Below are 23599 nucleotides of genomic sequence, written 5' to 3'. Positions count from 1 at the left end.
AAACAAAAAACCAGACCCTTTGCCTTCAAGCTGATTTCAACTCATAGCAAAAAAAAAAAAAACCTATAGCACACACACACAAAAAAGCACAGGCGGTATTAATTCAGAGTCCTGGGGACAGGAGAACAAGAGTTCCAGCTGAGAAGGGAAAAATCCTTACCTATATCTCTTCTCTCCCCAGGGTTTGACTTCTTTGAAGCCAGCGCCAAGGAGAACATCAGTGTAAGGCAGGCCTTTGAGCGCCTGGTAGATGCCATTTGTGACAAGATGTCTGATTCACTGGACACAGACCCCTCTGTGCTGGGTGCCTCCAAGAACACACGTCTCTCAGACACCCCGCCGCTGCTGCAGCAGAACTGCTCGTGCTAGGCAAGGCCCGCCCTCCTGACCCCCTCATCGTGGCCCCACACCCACTCTGCTTCTCCCTCCTTACACCCTGTCCACTCTGCCCCAAGCAAGCTGAGCTGCTGCTGTTCTCTGCCTGCAGTGGAGAGGGAAGCATGCCCCAGGGGTCCTCTGCTGATGGGCCCCACTTTACAGACTTTCAGCACTAAATGAACAGTGCAGGTCACAACAAGGGTAGAGATTCACTTTACAAAAGAAGACTTCATTTTACGAAGGGAATTCGCCACAGGGGTTGTTGAAAGTCATTCTCTTTTCTGCTTATAAATTAAGATTTCCTTCATTTATCAAAATTCAACACACACACTTTTCAGGGACTGGCCAGCTTTGTAAAGTGAGGCCCACCCACACAGCTAATCATTAAAGAAAGCCTCCCCAAACGCAAAGTGCTTGTTTCATGTCAGGCTCCCCGTGGGGCTGCCTCTCACCACAAGTCAAGCTTTGGCTCTCAATGCCTTATGCCTGTTACCAGGAATGCCCACAGGGCTTGGGTAGTTGCTGTGGTGACAGGCCAGAGCTAATCTCCAGAGAGCCCAAACTATCTAATGATGCTGAAGGAGCAAAGGCTGAGTCAGATACACACTTAAAAGAAAAAGATTATCCCGTGCAAAATGTCAAAGGTTCCTGCTATATGAAAGAACAAATGAGTGAGTTCAAAAAAGACAAGGAGAAAAAAAGAGACATAGGCAAAATAAAGAAACAGGTCATGAATTTCTGATTTTGTTTCTTTCCAGCTGGCCCTTAAGCTATGGGAGCTCCATGAAATTGCTCATTGTTTTTTGCTCCCAAAACCTGAAAATTTTAGAGTTGGTGGGATCTCCAAATTTACCTTGTCTTACTAGTCAGTTCCAACCTTCATGTCTGATGAGTGGCTGTCAGGCCTTTCAACTAAATATCTTCCAAAGCATACCTTTCAGGAAAGGAGGAAAGCTTATGGCCCGCACAATTTTGGGCAGCTCTCATAATCAGAGCGTTTTCCTTGTTTTAAGGTGAAATCTGCCTTCTGGAAACACTTTTCGCTTTTCCCACCCATTTTTACCAGTTCTCTGTCTGAGATGCCACAGTCTCTTCTCCCTCTGCCCAGTGACATGCTTACATGATTTGAGAACAGGAGCCTGCCTGTTTAAATAGCCCTAATTCCACCTGCCATTCTCCATAGGGTCTTCTTTCTATCTTGTCCCTTTCCTCCACCTCGTTATTTAGTCACTCCAAACTGAGAGAGATGATTCAAAGTAGGATAAATCTAAGGGGGCCTGGCGCTGAAAAAAATGGGGAACTCAGAGGTCCTAGGAAACCCTGGTGGCGTAGTGTTTAAGAGCTACAGCTGCTAACCAAAAGGTCAGCAGTTAGAATCCACCAGTTCTACTCTCTCCTATAGGGTCACTATGAGTCAGAATCGACTCAATGGCAATGGGTTTTTTTGTTCGTTTGTTTCAGAGGTCCTAATCCCAATTCCCTTTCTCTGGGAGTGAAACCTAAGTTTCTACAAAAGAGCTAGATGTAAAATCCTTCTGGTTAACCACCCCGCCACAAAAAAATCATTGCCTTCAAGTTGCTTTTGACTTGTAGTGAACCTATAGGACAGAATAGAACTGCCCCATAGGATTTCTAAGGAATGGCTGATGGATTCGAATTGCCGACTTTTGGTTAGCAGCCTAATGCTTAACTAAAGCCCCTTAATTAAACACCTGAGAGAAAAAAGAAAAACAATTACACACACATACACAAAAAAACTCTGAGACCAGAAACAAACCGAATGGATTAACTCATGATTCCAGCTTGCTTGGACACAGACACATGTATGGCCTTTAGCTGGAATAATGGTGTGGAACTGGATATGGTTCCCTGAGAATCTTGCATCCCAGCCCGGATCCCTGGGGTCCTCCTGCATGAATATGCCACCTCAAAAGTCAGTGGGGGAGATCTTCTCCTAAGTTTTCATTTCAAATGCAGCTCATTGTCCTAGGAAACTGCATTCTAGCAATAGGTCCAACAACAAAATAAAAGGCCCAGCCAGAGTCAGCCCCATTGAGACATTACTCTCTTTGGTGTGTGGTGTAGAGGACAGAGCTTTAGATTAAGAATCAAGAGACCTGGACTCTGCCATTAAATCAAGTGTGATTCTAGAATACTCCACTCTGAATCTCAATAAAAATGAAGAGCTCAGCTTCTAACCTAAAAGGTCTGCAGTTCAAATCCACCAGCTGCTCCTTAGAAACCCTATGGGGCAGTTCTCTGTACTATACAGTCACTATGAGTCAGAAGCAACTCAATGGCACCTAACAACAACATAAAATGAAGGGGTTTGTTTGAATGATCGTTAATGTCCCTTCCAGCACTAGTAACTCTTTGGTTGTTTTTACCTTCATCATTTCATCTGGCCTGCATAACAACCTGAGAGATAGGGTTCATCACCCCAGTGTGATTTTGGCTAACATTGATGTCATATTTACTATGTGCTCATTGTCCCAACCACTCAACATGTATTAACTCATTTATCTTCCGACCATCTTTTTCAGGGAAGCACTATAATCAACCTCATTTAAAGATTAAAAAAAAAAAAAAGATAAGGGAGCAAAAATATAAAGAGGTTCTTTACCTTGCCTAAGGTCACATGATGAGTAAATGGTAGAGCAGGGGTTCAAACTAGACATTATGCTCCCAAGTCTGTGCTCTTAACCATGTTCTATACCATATTTCTTATAGATAAACTGAGATTCAGAGAAATTAAGAGACTTGGCCAAGATCACACAGCTAGTGAATAATAGAGACATATTAGAATTCAATCCCAGGGCCACCAGATTCCAAATCCATTAGAGAAAAGACTTATGCCTCTAACTGGTTAACAAATTGTTCAATCACTTAAATTAGTCTAAAGTGAAGGATATCTAACATTGCAGGAAAGGAGAGTCAGTATCTAAAGCAACGAGGTCCCATGCACCTGAGCAAAAAATGCCCAGTGCTTCTCATGGCCAAGTCCTGGCATTTCTGTATCTGCTTCTGTTAGGCAATACTTATCTGACTCCCAAGCAGTGCTTTGAGTCTTCTCTATGCTCCAGCAGTGGGGCACTGGGGAGGAGTGACTTAAGTTCTCTGACCATGGAAGAAGAATGAGGTCCCATCACAGGGCAGGGGTTCCGAATGTGCTGTTTTACATGTAAAGTCCCATATAGTGTCAGGGATAACTATTCTTTTCCTGGGCAGTATATCATACAACCTAACACCCATCTATCCTAGTACTGGGATTTCAGACTGAGCTTTTCGCAAACTCTAGATGTTTTAGTACCTATATACAGCACTCTTTTCTCCCCTACTGAGTATCCAGGCAGAGGTTTCATTTTTTACTTAAAAACCGTCAAATTCTTTAAAACCGAGAATTTAATTCAAGAGAGTAAGCATCTTCGCAACAGATGGAATCAGGAGTTAAATGCTATAGTGGCATTGGGCAACTGTTCCACTGGGCAACATACAAACATTGGCTTGTTAGGTGGCAATTCTCCATCCCTCCTGTTCTGTGACCTGGTTTCTACTGGGTGGAAGGCAGCAACCTCTAGCTGATTGCAGCACAATGTGCATCAATCATGGTAATAGCACAATTAGCCATCAAGGTTCAAGCTGTATAATATGCGTTTGTGGCAACTCGTCTCCATTTTCATCTTGCTAAACAATACAAATAAAAGATAAAAAACTGTTGACCTTGAAAGAGGCAAAAGTAGGCCAAAAGTGCAATACAGTGTTGTAGCTCTTTATGGAATCTGTTTTAACTGCATGTGTATCTGTAAATACAAAGTGATTCGTGACTTAATTATTGTCTCCTGGGTCTGTAGCATTATTAACTTCTAGGAGCAGCATTGGAGTAGAGTATACTGAATGGTTGCAGATTCACTGAATATTTGATCTGAAAGGAAGCTTAGAGAAGATCTTGTCTGGACCCAGGAAAAGGGAGGAGACCTCAATAAAAGGGAAAGTTGAGACCCAGGGAAGAGGAGGAAATGTCCTAAGGTCACTCTGAAAATACATTAGTGATGGAGATGGAGCCAGAGGTAGGTAGGCCTGGGATCACCTCTAGGAAGAAATTCACCTATTCTGAGTGTCTATTGTGGGTCTGGCACTATTAAACATTGGATAAATGTAAATGAAAACAAATGGTCCCTGCTGCAAGGTACCTCTAATTTAATAGAGGTGCTGTGTCTGAAATATTATCCTCTCAGTTTGACAGGCAAGGAAACTGAGCCTCAGAAAAATTAACATGTCCACGTCACCCACTAGTATTATTTGAACCCAGCTCTGTCTGTGATTCCTGCTCTTTCAGTCTTCCTTTTCTGATTGTCTCTCAGAAGAAGGGTAGATGGGGTGGTGATAGTCGCAGATTCCCCAGGATTCTCAGAGTTAATTAAATAACCTCAATTGGGACGTTGGTTTCTCAACTGCTTTGTGACTACAGCCTTGTAGCAACCACAGAGTGATATGAGCATGCCCCAGACCTGACTTCTCACTCACATCACCCACTCTTGCCCCAAAGCTCCTTGCTTGGACATCAAGTTTCCTGAAGTGCCTTGAGGAACATTTATTAGAGTTTGTTTGCCAACATCTTGAGGGAAGGAGAAGGAATTAGTAACCAGTGACCTGGAATCTCATAGATTTCACATGCCCCATCCCAAACCCATACCTGAAAACCTGCCACAGCTCGCGAATCAAGCAGCAGCCTGTGATTGGAAGTTCATGGGAGAGACTGGCTCAGGAGAGATGAATACGGTTAAGTGATGTTTTTTAAGGCCTGGATCCCTTATATAGGGTAGACAAAACACAAAATTATTAATTCATTTATTCATTCAACAAATACCGAGTATCTAGTATGTGCCAAAATACAAAATTGGTGACAAATTAGATATAGTTCTTGTGTTTGTGAAGCTTATAGTCTATAGTCTAGTAGCTAATAGTCTAGTCTAGATATTGGCAAATAATCACCCAAATGTAATTACAAAGTACTCTTTAGAATGTGACCTTTTGAAGCAGATCACCAGGCCTTTCTTCTGAGGCACTGAGGCACCTCTGGATGGGTTTGAACTGCCAACCTTTCAGTTAGTAATACAGCACTTAAGTGTATGTGCCACCTGTAATCAATATGTACTGTTGACTGAAAAATTTGATTAACGAAAGGCTGGGTGGATGGATAGATGGATGACTGAAGACATAGCTGGCTGTAGTTCTTTCTGGCTTTGCCACTGGCCAGGAAACTCCTTTTTTAAAATGTTGTCATTTTCCTCATTTGTGTTAGTCACTTGACATAAAAAAATTGAGATTCTACATTTTCAAGTTATCTTTTTAGAGTCTCTTAGTCTTAATGAAAAGACATTTTTACAAAAAAACTGTTTTGCTTTAGTTTGAGTCTAACTAGATCAGTGAGGTCATCAAAAATTAATTATTACCAAGGTTAGTGGTCAATTCAACCTCCTACAGCAAACATAAAATTCTAACTGAACAAAAGTAGTTGTCTACAGCAAATATTCTAGCAAATGTCACTGTCAATAATAAACACATTCTAAACTTAAGGTTACAAATCAATGATCTTTGGAAATATTAAAATAAATCTTTAAAAATATTATAAATTCTTTGCTCTTTTATCTTACTTTCAATTTGTTGATGATGAAATTCAGAATAAACATATTTATCTTTAAAAAAAAAGTACTCTGAAGGAAAGGTATACAGTGCTATGAGAACATATAACAGGCAGACCATATTCATTTTTGTGAAGCTATTTCAGGAGCCCTAGGAAGACCCCACTGTCCCCCAAATACCTCCACTGCCCACTGGCTATTGTTTTACATTCCTCAATTAAGCTTTCCTCTTTTAGGTCAAACCACTGATGACCGATCAAATACAAAATTCCCAGGAAGAGCAGGGATAAGAAAAAGAACACCTGTACCTGTGAAACACCTTTAGTTTTGTCCCCTGAGGGACATAACAAGCCACTCTGAAACCTGGTAACTTAAAACAACAAACCTTATTTCTCATGATTCTGTGGGTTGGCTGACTGGTTCTTCTGGCTGAGGAGGGATGGTCTAGAATGGATTCATTCACATGTCTGGGGTCCCCATGGAGAAGATCGGGACAGTTGAGGCCTCTCTCCACATGGTCTTAGCTTCCAGAAGACTGTTCAGACACATTCACACGGTGGCAGAAGCTTTCCCAGCAGCAAGAGAGGGCAAACTCCACTGTAGAAATTCTTTTTACGTTTCCACGCACATCACATTTGCTAATGTCCTATTGACTAACCAAGGGATACGGCCAAGCCCAACTTCAAAGGGTAGGAAATAGATGCCATCTTTTGATGGGAGGACTTGTAAAATACCATGGCCATTTTTTTCAATCTACTACAGGCAGCAAACCTAAGTCACCTAAGCTAAGTGGTAAATTTTTCTGGGGCTTAGGACCTGACTCTGAAGATAACCCCAAAAAGAAGGATCAAAATGGTTTAAGCAGGGAAGTCTTATAATTTATTTAGTTGTCCAAAGGATCTACTTTGGAGGAATTAAGACACATTTGAATGGACAGTTTTTGATGTTTGTTAAACAATCCATTTGTTTACTTCTTTGCTATCCCTGAGGGATGAGTTTGGCTTCTTGTTTAATGGGATTCAGCTTAGATAATGATTGTGATTTCCACCTGAAGTCCCTGACTTGAGGCCCAGCAAAAGGGTGGTTCAGTGGTTAAGAGTTTGGCTGCAAACCAAAAGTTTGACAGTTCGAATCCATCAGCAGCTCCTTGGAAACCCTATGGGTGAGTTCTACTCTGTCCTATTAGGGTTGCTATGAGTCAGAATCAACTTGATGGCAATGGGTTAATGGGATATGCCAAAAAGATAGCTCGATGAACAGGTAGGCCTTCTGATCCAGCCATATGCTTTTCTTTGGCAACTTCATTCAGTCCTAAGTCTTTAAATGCTGAATCTTTGGTAATGACATGTATGCCAAGTGCCTACTAGAAATGTCCATGTCTCAAACTTAACGTGTCCAAATTGGAACTCTTGATTCTTCCGCAAACTCGCAGAAACCTAGGTGTCATGCTTAATTCCTTGATTTTTCTCTCTTCTTACTCCCTACATCCAAATGAACATCAAGGCCTATGGTTCTACTTCTAAAATATATCTCAAATCTGCCCACTTTTCATCATTTCCACTCCCATGCCCCTAATCTAAGCCACCCTTGTTTCTTACCTAGAGAGATCCACAGAGCTTCTAATCAGTTTTTGTACTCATATACTTGTTCTGCTTTATACAACTGCAATAATCTTTTAAAAATATAAATGAATGAATAAGCAGCTCAGCAACACTGCGATTTAGTTTAATACCACACAAGAAAATAATCCAGGGGCTTCCATTATCGTTAATAATATTTTTTACTGATTCTGTTTCTAGCCCTGAATCTGCCCCTAACATACAATAGAACCTCTGGTAAATCATATCCTTCAACAGTCAGCTATCGTTTTGGTTTATCTAGCACTTCTTCCCCCACCCCCGTTTCTTCTGGAAATAGCAACCTGTTCATTTATAGTGCTACTATTTCCTTACCCAAACCAAGTGATTCTAGTGAAGACTGCCAGAAAAGGGAGCATGGGATCAAGGTGGGCCAACCAGAGTCCTTCCCTAAGATTTTTTTTTTTTTTTAAACTGGAGCTATCCTCTTTCCTTTTGAGTGGCACATATATGAGAATATGCACTCTAAAACTGTGGTGGCTTATCTCCAACTCATGTGTAGAATTCTGGTCTGCAGCAAGAGAGAAACACAGGCGTAACATGAGGGAGAGTTGTGTGACTCTCCAGGCCTGGATCCTGGCTTCTTGAGGCTTGACCAGTCACATTTGCCTTTGATTCTGTTACACACTTCAGTATATCTTTCTAATAAACCTGACAGTTTAACTCATTGGAGTTAGGTTCTTATCACTTGCAACCAAAAATATATTGTCCCCTCTTTGGTTCTCAGTTTTCTCCTTTATACATCCTTCCAGATCCAATTTGCAGTAATTCTGGTTTTTAAAAACTGGGTTTTCACACTAGCAAGTGGCCATCTAAGATGCATCAATTGGTCTCAAACCACCTGGAGCAAAAGAGAATGAAGAACACCAAAGATACAAGGTAATTATGAACTCAAGAGACAGAAAGGGCCACATATATCAGAGACTACATCAGCCTGAGACCAGAATTGGATAGTGCCCGGGTACAACTGATGACTGCTCTAACAGGGACCATAACAGAGAATTCCTGAGAGAGCAGGAGAGCAGCAGGATGCAGACCTTGAATTCTCATAAAAAGACCAGACTTAATGGTCTGACTGAGATGAGAAGGACCCCAGAGGTCATGGTCTCCACACCTTCTGTTAGCCCAAGACTGGAACCATTCCCAAAGTCAACTCTTTAGACAGGGATTGGACTGGACTATAAGATAGAAAATGATACTGGGCAGGAGTGAGCTTCTTGGCCCAAGTAGACACGTGAGACTATGTGGGCAGCTCCTGTCTGGAGGGGAGATGAGAAGGCAGAAGAGGATAGAAGCTGGCTGAATGGACACAGAAATGCAGGCTGGAGAGAAGGAGTGTGCTGTCTTACTAAGGGGAGAGCAACTAGGAGTATATACAGCAAGGTGTATATAAATTTTTGTATGAGAGACTGACTTGATTTGTAAACTCTCACTTAAAGTACAATAAAAAAAAAAAAAACAAAACTGGGTTTTCCGACACCTTCACTTCCATGGGTTTTCCGATGAAGCCTTTTTACAATCCGGAAAAAACTTACTCTCTCTACCTGAAGCCATGAGGAAGAAGAATTTCTCAAGGTGAGAAACAGTTCTTTATGGACAGACAATGGCACAGGCAAAGGCACCTATGTCTAGGGGTCACTGATCCACACAAAGTCTGACTTCCCAGGTACTCAGAAGCTAGAAATAAACACTAACACTACTGCCACTCTTTTTTCCACATTGGTTTCTATTTCTCAGCCATCTCGGTGATACCTACCGTCTTGAGACTTAAGCATTGACTGGACTGAGTTGTGTAACATATGCTTTTGCCTGCTTCTCTTTCATCATTTTGAAGTGACCAAACGGCAGACATCCCAATAGGAAGTCTCTGAGAGATCCCTTTGATTGGTACAAAATCATTTCACAGAAAGGCTAATGAAGAGCAAGGTAAACTGATAAATCCCTGAGGGGGATGATTGGGATTCCTGTCTACCTTCAGCTTCTACTACATCTTTTCCTGGGATTTGACAATGAACTGGGGTAAAGTTAATAGGCTGTGCGACCTTGGTTAAGTCACTCTCCACCTTTGGACTTGAGGAGCTTGGACTGGACGGTTTCTGAAGGTGCTCTTGGCATTAATGCTCTGTGATCCTATGCCTATTTTCTGTAAGAGATGCAAGAGTCAAACAGAATTCTGGCTGGAATCGTTTCATTATGAAAGCCTCCTTTCTTCTCAGATATAATGAAAATAGCCAAGACTGTGTGACTCCCCCTCTTCACTTAGTCAGGCTTGTGGTCCTGGTTTCTGAGGCAGCCAGAAAACACATTAGCAGTTAAATGCATCTGGATGGCCCATACCTACCTGTCCCTGGCTAGAGGACCTTAAAGTGTAATAAGAGGAAGAGGAGAAACAAGAATCTCTGAGGAGACTTACTAAGAATGAACCACAGGCCCCTGTTTGAGAAGAGACACCAGGCACCCATGTTTAAGAGCCAGAAATGCATTCCAATTTAAGGAGAACTTAATTTATTGAGTGCTGTTATGGACTGAATTGTGTCCCTCCAAAATACATGTTGTAAATTCTAACCTCTATGACTGTGGGGCGCACTGGTGGTGCAGTGGTTAAGAGCTCAGCTGCTAACCAAAAGGTCCGCAGTTCGAATCCACCAGCTGCTCCTTTGAAACCCTAAGGGGCAGTTCTACTCTGTCCTATAGAGTGGATAAGAGTTGGAATGGACTCTATGGCAAAGGGTTGTTTTTTTTTTTAAAACACCTGGGTTGTCTTTTTCATGTTAATTAGACAGGATTGGTGTAGGGTGTGTCTTGAGTTGGTCTCTTTTGAGATATAAAAGAGATTAAACAAGCAAGCAAGGAAGCAGAGATGAGGGAAGAATGATGCTAAGGCACATGGAAATCTCCAAGGAACAAGGAAACAGAAGCTGAAGAGACAAGGACCTTTCCCCAGAGCTGAGAGAGAAAGCCTTCCCCTAGAGCCGGTGCTCTGAATTCAGACTTCGAGCCTCCTAAACTGTGAGAAAGTAAATTTCTGTTTTTCAAAGCTATCCACTAGTGGTATTTCTGTTATAGCAGCGCTAGATAACTAAGACAAGCAGCAAGCATGTGCCAGACTGAGCTTCACAAGATCTGATGACAAGCTCTGCCATGCAGTTGGAAGCCTGGAAACTAAAGAGGTGGGAGACTTGCCTTTGCTGAACAATCTCCGGACGCCTCCAAACACAGGATTATAGGAAGAGGTCTGAGAAGGTAGCATGGCAGAGTGGTTAAGAGGACAGTGTTTGGAGTCAGAAAGACTCAGGATCAAATTTTGGGTCTGCATCACAAACCTCGAGTTGCAATATTGAAGGATTCTACAGGGAAAATACTAAATGATGCAGGAAGCATCAAAAGATGGAAGGAATACACAGTTGCTTTAGCAAAAAGAATTGGTCATTGTTCAACCATTTCAGGAGGTAGCATATGATCAGGAATGAATGGTACTGAAGGAAGAGGTCCAAGCTGCACTGAAGGTATTGGTGAAAAACAAGGCTCCAGGAATTGACGGAATACCAACTGAGATGTTTCAACAAACGAGATACAGCACCAGAAGCGCTTAATCATCTATGCCAAGAAATTTGAAAGATAGCTACCTGGCCAACTGACTGGAAGAGGTCTATAATTTATGCCTATTCCAAAGAAAGTTGATCCAACAGAATAAAGAAATTATCGAACAATATCATTAACATCAAGTAAAATTTTGCGGAAGATCATTCAAAAATGGTTGGAGCAGTACATCGACAGGGAACTGCCAGAAATTCAAGCTGGATTCAGAAGAGAACGTGGAATCAGGGACATCATGGCTGATGTCAGATGGATCTTGGCTGAAAGCAGAGAATGCCAGAAAGATGTTTGTCGGTGTTTGACTATGCAAAGGCATTCAACTGTGTGGACCATAACAAATTATGGATAACATTGCGAAGAATGGGAATTCCAGAACACTTAATTGTGCTCATGAGAAATCTGTACATAGATCAAAAGGCAGTTGTTTGAAGAGAACAAGAGGATACTGCGTGGTTTAAAGTCAGGGAAGGTGTGCATCAGCATTATATCAGTTCACCATACTTATTCAATCTGTATGTTGAGCAAATAATCTGAGACTATATGAAGAAGAACAGGGCATCAGAATTGGAGGAAGACTCATTAACAACCTGCGTTATGCAGATGACACAACCTTGCTTGCTGACCGTAAAGGGAACTTGAAGTACTTAGTAATGAAGATCAAAGACCACAGCCTTCAGTATGGATTACACCTCAACATAAAGAAAACAAATATCCTCACAACTGAACCAATAAGCAACATCATGATAAACAGAAGAAAGATTGAAGTTGTCAAGGATTTCATTTTACTTGGATCCACAATCAACACCCATGGAAGCAGCAGTTAATAAATCAAAGGATGCATTGCCTTGGCCAGATCTGCTGCAAAAGATCTCTTTAGAGTGTTAAAAAGCAAAGATGTCACCTTGAAGACTAACGTGTGCCTGACCCAAGCCATGGTGTTTTCAATCACCTCATATGCATGAGAAAGCTGGATAATGAATGAGGAAGACCGAAGAAGAATTGATGCCTTTGAATTGTGGTGTTGGTGAAGAATATTGAATATACCATGGACTGCCAAAAGAACAAACAAATTTGTCTTGAAGTTTGAATAGCCAGAATGCTCTTTGGAAGCAAGAATGGCAAGACTGCATCTCACATAGTTTGGACACATTATCAGGAGGGATAAGTCCCTGGAGAAGGACACCATGCTTGGTGAAGTAGAGGATCAATGAAAAAGAGGAAGACCCTGAATGAGATGGATTGACATAGTGGCTGCAACAATGGGCTCAAACATAACAACAATTGTGATGATGGAGCAGGACTGGACCATGTTTTGTTATGTTGTACATAGGGTTGCTATGACTTATAACCAGCTCAACTGCACCTAACAACAACATCACTAACTAGTTGTGTGACAGGGCAAATTATTCTCCCAGTCTCAGTTCCTTCTTATGTAAATGGGAAAATAGCACCTACCACATGATGTCGTTTAGAGGATTAAATGGGAGAATGAGTGCAAAAGCTTAGTGAAGTGCCTGGCACACATAAAAAAGGTGCCAAATATGGGCTGGTGACTACTGTACTACACAAGGTCATTCAAATCAGGCAGAGGCAGACTGATTTTACCGTAGGGTGTTAAGAACCAGAGACTGGAGAGAGCTAGTGTAAACACCAGGAGCAAAGGAGCAATAGAATGGGGATTGTAAGGAAGATATGGAGCCTGGACTTCTAAAGTGGATCGGAGTAGAATCTCTTGTCGGGCTGGCTTAAGGTACAAAATACAGGCTGCTACCAGACACCTGACAGAATATTACCTCATGCACTTCCTCCTTCCACAGAAACTTGCCTCCAGGAATGAGAAATGAGCCAAAAATGAGGGTTTAGAGTGTTCTGAAGCCTGTGTTTCAGTCATGGCTCTGCACCATACTAGCTGTGTGACCTTGGATAAAACATAATTTTATCTATAAAATGAGATTAATAATCTTGCCTATTTCACAAGACAGTTATGAGAGTTGAATAGAAGTGTCAACTGTGAAATGTGTGGTCATACAAGATGGAGCCATTGTAAGGGGCTGACGGATCTCTGGCACTCATCCCAGAATGAAAGTGAACTTAACTCCTCCCAGAGCCATTTCCAAGTGTCCCCTCCTCACTCCATCCCCTGCATTTTGGTTCCAGGAACCTAGTCTCACTTGACAAAATCAGGACAAACGTGTTATGCATACAGTTTGGTTGGCTTCAGAGAAACTTCCGGAGACTAAGAGCAGTCAAGGAGAATCAGCCAGTGCATGCTGGGATTGTGTGAACACAGCAGGGAGCAGTGATGGGTTGGGGCCTAGGAGGGACAGGCAAGAGAGTCCATATGCAGTATGATTAGAATATCATAACAAAAATCATCAATCATGTATTACAGCACTTTACAGTTCCCAAAGTACTTTCTCACTGAAGCCCCACTAATCTTTCACATAACCCTGTGATGTGGGTTTTATTATTCCTAGTATTCATATGAGGAAAACTGAGGTTTGCATTAGTGAAGTAACCTCCCTAAGACCATATCAATGGCTTGGTAGTTCTCAGAACTAGGTAGGGTATGCCCTAGAAATGGGCAATCCTGATCCACAACACCACCTGTCTGGGGAAGGGGGCAGGAAGGAGAGGTCAGCAGAAGAGAAAGCCTAAGCATCAGTTGCGTCTACATCTGGCTTTTTCTCTGCTTGTGGGAGAGAAAGAAGGTAAGCAACATACTCTTCCCACCACCTCCACATCCCCAACAAAATTAAACCCTGGAGTAAGAGGTGCAGTGGTTAAGCACTTGATTGCTAAATGAAAGGTTGGTGGTTCAAATCCACTAGCTGTTCCATGAGACAAAGATGAGGCATTCTGCCTCCTTAAAGACTACCCATTGCTGTGGAGTCTGTTCTAACTCATAGTGACCCTATAGGACAGAGAAGCAGACTGCCACATCTTTGTCCTGTGGAGCAGCTGTGGGTTTGAACCGCCTACCTTTGAGTTAGCAGCTGAGTGCTTAACTGCTGTGCGACCAGGGCTCCTCCTTAAAGAGTACAGCCTTGGAAACCCTACAGGGCAGTTCTACTCTGTCCTATAGGGTTGCTAGGAGTCTGAATCTACACGATGGCAAATAACAACAACAACAGCAGGACTGAACAGCAGAGCTTTCCTCATGTCACAGGGCCAGGGGCAGATGGTTTCTGCAGTCACACAGAGAGATGTCACCTTACTCAGTTTGCACATGATTTTCAATTCTCCCAATTGCTCTTCCTAATTTATTCAACCAGGGACCAGGCTAGTCTCCTGCTGGTCAAAGAGATGTACCATAACGGGCTGAGCAGAATTCCTCAGGAGGCAGTTAGCAAAAATTGAGGTTGTCCCTCTGTAGGACTGAGCAGAGAGAAAGGAATAATAACTCTCAAGTCTCTCCCCATCAGATTCTAGATAAACAGATGTTTTCATGCTTTTTTATTCTTCCTGTATTCTGTACACTGATACCTCATCTCAGTGACATGAAAAATATGATATGTTATATTGTGTTGTGAATTTGTACAAAGAGATGTATGGGGTATACACAATAGCAAAAGGGAAGATTCCATTTGCAAATATTCATGGTGTCTCCTTGCTCTGTGTCGATATGTTTAACTGATACAAATGATTTTCTTAATATGTCTCCTATCCTTATTGTAGCAACACTGATGATAGGTGCATTAAAGTTCACCTGAACTATGCATCATTAAGGAAGTGACTCTTCCCTGAGTTTGTTCTAAGAACTTGGGGAGGAGACAACAAAAGCAAAAGACATGGTCCTGCCTTCTAAGATCTTAGAAAGGAACTGGGAAAACAGATTTAACACCAGTGCAACAAAAGCCTCAATACAAGGCAGTTGTTCATGATGGACTCAGAAAAGGTGTGGATTATAGCAGTCAGGGAAGGCTTCATGGAGGAGGAAGGACTGGAGCTGCAAGAGGCCAAGCACAGCCAGTTAACTTACAGTTTTGAAGACCTGCTGGGTCCTAGCCTTGTGCTGGGTGATGTAGAGGATGCAGAGAACTATAAGGAGAGGTGAGTACCTCCACGCAGCTTAGCTCAGTATTAACTCCCATTAGGATACACTGTTGGACAGTATAAGGGAGCAAGGCTGCTGGGCTGGAGAAAATGTGATGGGCCAACAGGAAAACGAAAGAAAATGTGCACAGAATTTGCAACTCCAGGGATGGGCAGAACCCACTCCCTCTCCTCCAAAAAAACATAAATCTAAGTAGGCAGCAAATTCAGTCCAGTTCTGCACCCGTCCTCACTATGGTGTGATGGAAAATCTTTTCCCTTACTTTAGCCTGATTAACTCCTACTCATCTGTCAGGTCTCAGGCATGGAGACCCGGTGAGCCAGAGTGGACATACTCATTGCTTTTGAGTCAATTCTGACTCACAGCAACCCTATAGGACAGAGTAGAACTACCCCATAGAGTTTCCAAGGGGCGCCTGGTGCACAAACGAAAAAAAAAAAAAAAAAGAGTTGTGGTGGGAGTGGAATTTGTTAGCTTATGTTCCAATAAAGTCCAGGGCTATGTCTAACTTCAGGCACAGCTGGAAGCAAAGAATCAAATTATATTATCAGGATTCTCTTTCTCTGTCTCTTAGCTTCACTCTGCTCTTGATTGGCTTCTTAGGCAATTCCGTGCTTGCCTTCTACCAAGTTAACCAGCTTACAGAAAAAGAATGCTCTGCTTCAATAGTTTCAGCAAAGGTCCTGGGTCATATCCCTATTCTAGGATCAACTCTTATGCCGGAGGATGAGACGTTCTGATTGGCTAAGGCTACACTTGTGCCCAGCTCTGGAGTTGGAGATCAGGGTTAGTAACACCCAAACCAGATGAACTGCAAATTGGAGAGGGTTGTTTTTCCCAAAGGATAATTAGGGTGCTGTTCCCAGAAAAGAATGGATGTTGGCCAGGCAAAAATCCCAGCTATTCATAGGAGATAAAGAATCAAATTATTCCGCAAAAGCATCCAAAAATTGGTTAGAGGAGAACAAGAGTGGGGTCTACCCCCAGGAAAATGGGAATGGAAGGAACAAGAGGGCAGGGTTGTGGGTGAAAGAGAAAAACCAGAGGCAGCCAGGTGAGTCAGTCATTACAGAAGATTAAGTAGGCTCGTTCTGCCATGAATGCCTGAGGGGGTCAAATTAAGGTTGAAATTCAACCTGGGATCCAAGTGCAAATCTTTGTGCCTTGGGTGGAGCTGCCTCCAACAGGAGAAAGGGCTCTTCTGGGTAATTCGCACCAAGGTGCTATCTGCTTACCACGCCTGGACTAGAGGGGCAGCATCCATCCAGAGCAGCACTCTTCTCCGATTTATACAAAGGTGCTATATGGGCTAGCAGCAGCCCTGAGAGCAAAGCTCCCTCTTCCCCCAGTGCCCTGGGGGAAGATGTAGAAATCCCAAGTACTGTAGAGACTCCAGCAGAAGTAGCTGGGCCTCCTGAAAGGTTCTACTGCCTAGGAGTGTCCTGGAAGTGCCTGTTACCTCCACCTTCACACAGAAAGTAAAAAATATTTTCAAACTGTATTGGTTCATAGAGTGAGGGCTGCTTATGAAGTGAGAGACAACTTCTCCTTGGTTTGAGCAGAGGACGGGGGTACACTTTAGACTCAGAACCTCTGCATATGTTGTTCTCTCTACTCCTCCGTCCCCCAAACATGGTTGTTCCTTTGGGCAGCCACAGTCCCTTTTGCTTTCCTTTGCCATATTGTTATTTTCTGATTACTTGTGGAGCAGATTGTCCAATGATGCAAAACATATTTTTCTGTGAAATAACCCAAGCGAGAGGTTGGAAAGTGTGCATAAGGGATCTAGGGACCTACTTAATAAAGGGAATGAGACGCCAATCATTTCACTAACAAGATTCAGAGATTTTGAAATGTGTAGAGGTAAACCAGAGTGGCTGTGAACACAGATTGATGACAGGGAAGGGCAGTGAGGCCCTGGGATGTCACTTCCTCAGAGAAATGTACCCGGACTCTATCACACCTCCTTACCTTGTTTTATTTTCTTCATTGCATTAATCATTACCTGAAATTATTTCATTTAATGAAAGTTTGATGACGGTAGGGACTTGCCTGTTTTGTTCACTGCCGTGTCGCCAGACAGAACCTTGGGCAAATTACTTAGCGTCTGCTTTCTCATTGTAAAAATGTACCTTTCTCATAGGGTTGTTGTAATGATTACATGAGTGAGTGTAAGAGCTTAAATCAATGCCTAGCATACAGCTGACACTCTATAATAGCTAGCACTTATATCGTATTTACTGTGTTCCGGGTACTATTCTAAGCCCTTTATGTATATATTGATTTAATCCTCATCAACCTTATGAGAGAAGCTGTATTATTATCCTCAGGCAATAGGTACCGTTATTACCCTCATTTTAGAGATGAGGAGACACAGAGGATATTTAACTTTCCTAAGATCACACAGTAAGTGCAGAGCTGGAATCGAAACCCCAGAGTCCCTGCCCTTAACCACTACCCTGTACTGCCTCTTAATAAAGTCTTCTAGAATGAATAAAATCACCAAGAGATGGAACCTGTAAAGGAAAACCATAATTTGGGGGTCTTTGAGGCAGTGATACTGAAATCTGTTCCTATTCTGTCCCCCTCTGGACTGATGTGTGCCTGGGGAAATGTCTGTGAGGGTCAATCTATAAAGTAGTAAAACAAGCAAAAAAACTAAAGCAGTTACTGTAGAGTTGATTCTAACTCATGCTGAGTGCCTTTGCATCAAAGTAGAGCTGTGTTCCATAGGGGTTTTAATGGCTGATTTTTCAGAAGTAGATTGCCAGGCCTTTCTTAAAAGGTGCCTCTGAATGGACTCAAACTGCCAACATTTCAGTTAGCAGCCGAGCACTTTGCCACATTTACTTCATCCCAAAAAACCATATCCATTGCCATCAAGTCAACTCCTACTCATAGCAACTATGTAGGACAGAGTGGAACTGCCTCATAGGGTCTCCTAGGCTATAAATCTTTATGGAAGCAGACTACCACATCCTTCTCCCATAGATTGGCTGGTGGATTCAAACCACTGACCTTTTGGTTAGCAGTCCAGCTCTTAACCACTGTCTACCAGGGCTCCTTACTCCACCTAGGGACCCTATAAAGTAGTAAGGAGTGAGGTAAATCTTGGCTGATTATAGCACTGGGATGGGGTATTGTCTTCCTTCAAAACCTAAAGATCCTCTCAGGCCTGGGCAGGGATTCACACTAGCAGCAAGAGCAGTGATGGGTGCTGGCGAACCAGCCCCATCATATCACATGAGACACGCCCTAAGCAACTCACTCCTGCACTGACTGGAACAGAAGCAAAGGAAAGGATCCCTGTCAGCTGTTCACTTTCCATCCCCCTCTGGCTCTGGCAGCTACACCAGTGCTTTATAGGACACTACAGGGCAATCTTTAAGAAACAAACTGTTAAGTGGCCCAGCCAGTCATTTTGTCTTTGCCACAACTAGAAGATATGCTCCTGAAGATAAGGGAACAGTGTATTATTTCTTTCTCAATCTCACATCCTGCACAGATGCTGGCACATCAAGGGTGTTCAATGGCCATTTGTTGAATGAAGAGAATTGGATGCTCATTCTGAACAGATGGAATGATGTCTGACAAGGCAGTTGCTGATATCTTAGACTATTTAGCTGAGGTGTGATGTTGCTGATGGTATTTGGAAAGGCATTGGGAGGATGGAGAAATCACAGTTAAGCTAGGCCTGGAGGGGGGCCTGAGGAAGTGGTTTAAGTGTACACATGAGTTTAAAGCCCTCACGGCCAAGGGTCTTGTTTAAATGCCTTGCTAAAACCACTACAGCCTGCTTACATTGGAGAATCTCTATCCTGTTTTTCTTCAAGGATAATTTGGCAGCAGTACTCAGAGTCCGCTATCGGGCACCTATGGGGACACTGTCCTTCCAAGCGCCCAGCTTCTGTGAGAGCTGCCTGGACAGTTGTGCCTGTGGAAAGGGAGGCCTCTACTGCTTCCTTAATGGTATACTTCTGCCTTTTATAGTCAGTATATATAAGGCCATTGAATTACCTGCTGATTGCCTACATTAAGTACATGAGTTGTCTTTGTGTGACTCAGCAAACTGACTCTTTAAAACAACAGTAGCTAAAAATGAGAATAGCAATTTCTATCTCTGTATATGTATATACGTACACACACATACACAGTGTGCATGTGTATATATGTGTGTGTGTATATATAAGTTTTGCTCATCATATAACAGATTTCTTTACAGTATCCTGAAAATATGATTCTAGAAATATTTCTGTTCCACAAACCTGCTCATTCTCAGCACACTAGAGAAACATAAATATCTCTTGGCTGCTAGGATCAGGCTGTTTACCTTCCTTCATCTGCTCCCCTTTGCAAAGCACATCCTCTTTGAGGTAATCAGTTTTTCAAGCTGTCTTAGAGCCTGTCCTTCCTTCTCCCAGCATTGAAATGACCATCCTTTAGATCTTAGATGCTAATAAACTATTCCCCTATTTGGATGATTTAAGAGATAATGACTTAATATGTCACTCCTCCCAGGGGGCCTGCAATCAAGTAGAAATCTTCAGGAGGTGAAGTCCCTAATGGTAGACTGTCAGGCATGGTGACAGGCTAGCAGAAAATAATAAGAAAATTCCCTATCATTACCTCATTAATTCACTCAAAAGTGTACTAGATCCTTTTATTCATTCATTCAATTAATAAGTACTTCCTGAGCATATACTGGAGCCCTGGTGGCACAGTGGTTAAGAGACTGGCTGCTAACCGAAAGGTCGACAGTTCAAGTCCACAGCTGCTCCCTGGAAACCCTGTGGGGCAGTTCTAGTCTGTCCTATAGGGTCGCTATGAGTAGGAATCGACTCGAAGGCAATGGGTTTGGTTTGTTTTATTCTGAGCACATACTATGTGATAGGCACTGGGCTAGATGCTGACCATACAGTGATAAACAAAACAGACAAGGTCCTTTTTCCTTAGAAGCAATTTTTTAAAATATATAATTTAAAATAACAACAAAAAATATAAAGTATCTTGGAATAAATCTAACAAGAGGTGTGCATGTCCTCTAGGGAGAATATTATTCAACTTTATTAAAGACCTAAATAAATGGAGAGATGCACCATCTTCCAGGAGAGCAATTCAATGTCATACGTTGTCAATTAACACATGATAAAAAAAAGATCTGGAAGGATCTATGTTACAGTGTTAACAGTGGTAATCCCTTGGTGGTAGGAATATGATGTTTATACTTTCTTATTTTTGCTTGCTTGTATTTTCTTACTTTTTACAACATGTATTTATGCTTTCATAATAGTAAGTATTAAAAAGATACCAATTTTCCTCAAATTTATGCATAGTTCCAATGCGACGCCAAAAAAAAAAAAAAATCCAAGAGGCTTTCTCATGTAACTTATCAAGGCAATTTTTTTTTTATATTCCAGTAACAAATTTATTTCACTCATGGGGGGAGAGGGGATGGGCAACTCATTTTCAACCTTGGTTCTACTTTTTCAATAAATTTGATCAATTTTAAAGGAAAGGATGATTCTGTTGTTAACACGGATTCACATGACATAAAATTCACCATCGGCAATCTGTGTTTAGAAATATAGATATGTGTATTTACGTAATTATATTTAAATGTGTGTGTTCTTACGTTCTGATTTTTCATCTAACACTAATATAAAGATGTCACGTATTACCTTAGTCTATGAATTTTTCGTAGTTGTATTTTTTTTATTAACTTTTATTGAGCTTCAAGTGAACGTTTACAAATCAAGTCAGACTGTCACATATAAGTTTATATACATCTTACTCCGTACACCCACTTGCTCTCCCCCTAATGAGTCAGCCCTTCCAATCTCTCCTTTCGTGACATTTTTGCCAGCTTCCAACTTTCTCTATCCTCCCATCCCCCCTCCAGACAGGAGAAGCCAACACAGTCTCAAGTGTCCGCCTGATATAATTTGCTCGCTCTTCATCAGCATCTCTCTCCTACCCACTGTCCAGTCCCTTTCATGTCTGATGAGTTGTCTTCGGGGATGGTTCCTGTCCTGTGCCAACAGAAGGTTTGGGGGCCATGACCGCCGGGATTCCTCTAGTCTCAGTCAGACCATTAAGTATGGTCTTTTTATGAGAATTTGGGGTCTGCATCCCACTGTTCTCCTGCTCCCTCAGGGGTTCTGTGTTGTGCTCCCTGTCAGGGCAGCCATCGATTGTGGCCGGGCACCAACTAGTTTTTCTGGTCTCAGGATGATGTAGGTCTCTGGTTCTTGTGGCTCCTTCTGTCTCTTGGGCTCTTAGTTGTCGTGTGACCCTGGTGTTCTTCATTCTCCTTTGCTCCGGGTGGGTTGAGACCAACTGATATCAAGGCAATTTTTAGGAGAGCCAAGACACTCCTGAAAAAGAAGCAGGTGGAGAGATTTGCCCTACTAGAAAACAAAGCTTATTATAAAGCTAAAATAATTAAGACAGTGAAATATTGACACAGGTATAGAAAAATATATAGAGGCCCTAAGAAAAAAACTAATACATGTATAAAAACAAAATTTATGTCACAGAAAGCATTTGCAGATCAGTTGGGAAAGTATGGACTATTCAAAACTATATTATCTGTAGGGGAAAATACTAATTTTATCCTACTTTACACCATACACAAACATCAATTCCAGGTAGATCTTAGACTTTAATTTGAAAATCTTAAAGACTATAGTATAATGTAAAACAATAAAATTTTTAGAAGATAAAATAGAAGACATTTTTATGATCTCATGTTAAATAAGGATTTCTTAATTGGAGACAAAAACGTAAATCATAAAGAAAAATATGTATAAATCCAAATGCAGTAACAATTTCTATTTACCAAAAAAAAAAAAAAGACACCATATTATGAGTGAAAAAAAAAGCAAGCTAGTAAGGGAGAAAGATATTTACAACATATAACTGACAAAAGAAAGGCAGAAAAACTCAGAAAAATGGGCAAAAGAAAAAAAATTTCTCAAAAAAGGTAAAATAAATGGTCAAAAAATATATGAAAAGATGCTCAATCTTGTTAGTAAATTAAATTAAAACCACACCAAGATACTAGTTCTCACTCACCAGATTGACAAAAATTAGAAAGTCAGACATTACCAAGTGTCAGTGAGGATGGAGAACAACAGGAACCCTCATTTAATACTGGTTTGAGTGTTAATTAGTATGACTTTGGAAAATACTTTGGTATTGTGTATTAACGTTTAATTTGCACACATCCTATCTATTTTTTTGTTTTATGTGTCTGTATATCTATATATACACACATATACACATTCTTGCATTCTTGCACCAAGATGTGTGTATGTGTGTATACATATAATGTGTGTGTGTGTGTGTATATATGAGCCCTGGTGGGCCAGGGGGCAAGAGCTCGGCTGCTAACCAAAAGTTTAGCAGTTCAATTTCACCAGCCTCTTCTTGGAAACCCTGTGGGGCACTTCTACTCTGTTCTATAGGTTCTCTGTGAGTCTAGATCTACTCAACGACTCAATGGCAACAGGTTTTTATATATATAAAAGAATGTCCACAGCAGCATTGTTTGTAAAAACAAAACACTGGAAACAGCCCAAATGTCCATCAAGTATGTTGTTGTTAGCTGCTGTCCAGTCAGTTCCGACTCATAGCGACCCTAGGTACAACAGAACAAAACACTGCCCAGTCCTGCACCATCACAATCCTTGCTATCTTTGAGCCCGTTGTTCCAGCCACCGTGTCAATCCATCTTATTGAGGGTCTTCCTCTTTTTTGCTGACCTCCTATTTCACCAAGCATGATGGCTTTCTTCAGGGACTGGTCTCTCCTGATAACATGTCCAAACTGTGTGAGACATAGTCTCGTCATCCTTGCCTCTAAGGAGCATTCTGATTGTACTTCTTCCAAGACAGATTTGTTTGTTCTTTTGGCAGTCCATGGTATACTCAATGTTCTTCTCCAACACCACAATTCAAAGGTGTCAATTCTTAAGGTGTCTTCCTTATTCATTGTCCAGTTTTCACACGCATATGAGGCAATTGAAAACAGCACAGCTTGGGTCAGGCACACCTTAGTCTTCAAGGTGACATCTTTGCTTTTCAATATTTAAAGAGGTCTTTTGCAGCAGATTTGCCCAATGCAATATGTCTTTTGATTCCTTGACTGCTGCTTCCATGGGCTTTGATTGTGAAACCAAGTAAAATGAAATCCTTGAAAAGTTCAATCTTTTCTCTGTTTATTATGATATTGCTTATTGGTCCACATGTGAAGATTTTTGTTTTCTTTATATTGAGGTGTAATCCATA

At 41.7% G+C, this 23599-nt stretch overlaps 1 protein-coding gene across 2 annotated transcripts in view; it reads left to right on the top strand.

The window, feature by feature from the left end:
* The window catches only part of RAB3B (RAB3B, member RAS oncogene family), an 82684-nt gene extending 76562 nt beyond the window's left edge, over positions 1-6122 (top strand). For both annotated transcript variants that reach the window (XM_003411086.4, XM_023549609.2), the window contains one exon: positions 182-6122. In XM_003411086.4, the coding sequence (XP_003411134.1) occupies positions 182-369 (188 nt within the window). In that variant the 3' untranslated portion in view covers positions 370-6122. The remainder of the gene's footprint in view (positions 1-181) is intronic.
* Positions 6123-23599: the final 17477 nt, after the last annotated feature.

This window comes from Loxodonta africana, chromosome 3 (genome assembly GCF_030014295.1).
Source record: "Loxodonta africana isolate mLoxAfr1 chromosome 3, mLoxAfr1.hap2, whole genome shotgun sequence".
In the NCBI taxonomy this organism is placed as follows: domain Eukaryota; kingdom Metazoa; phylum Chordata; class Mammalia; order Proboscidea; family Elephantidae; genus Loxodonta; species Loxodonta africana.
This window is presented reverse-complemented; position numbering and strand designations above follow the sequence as displayed.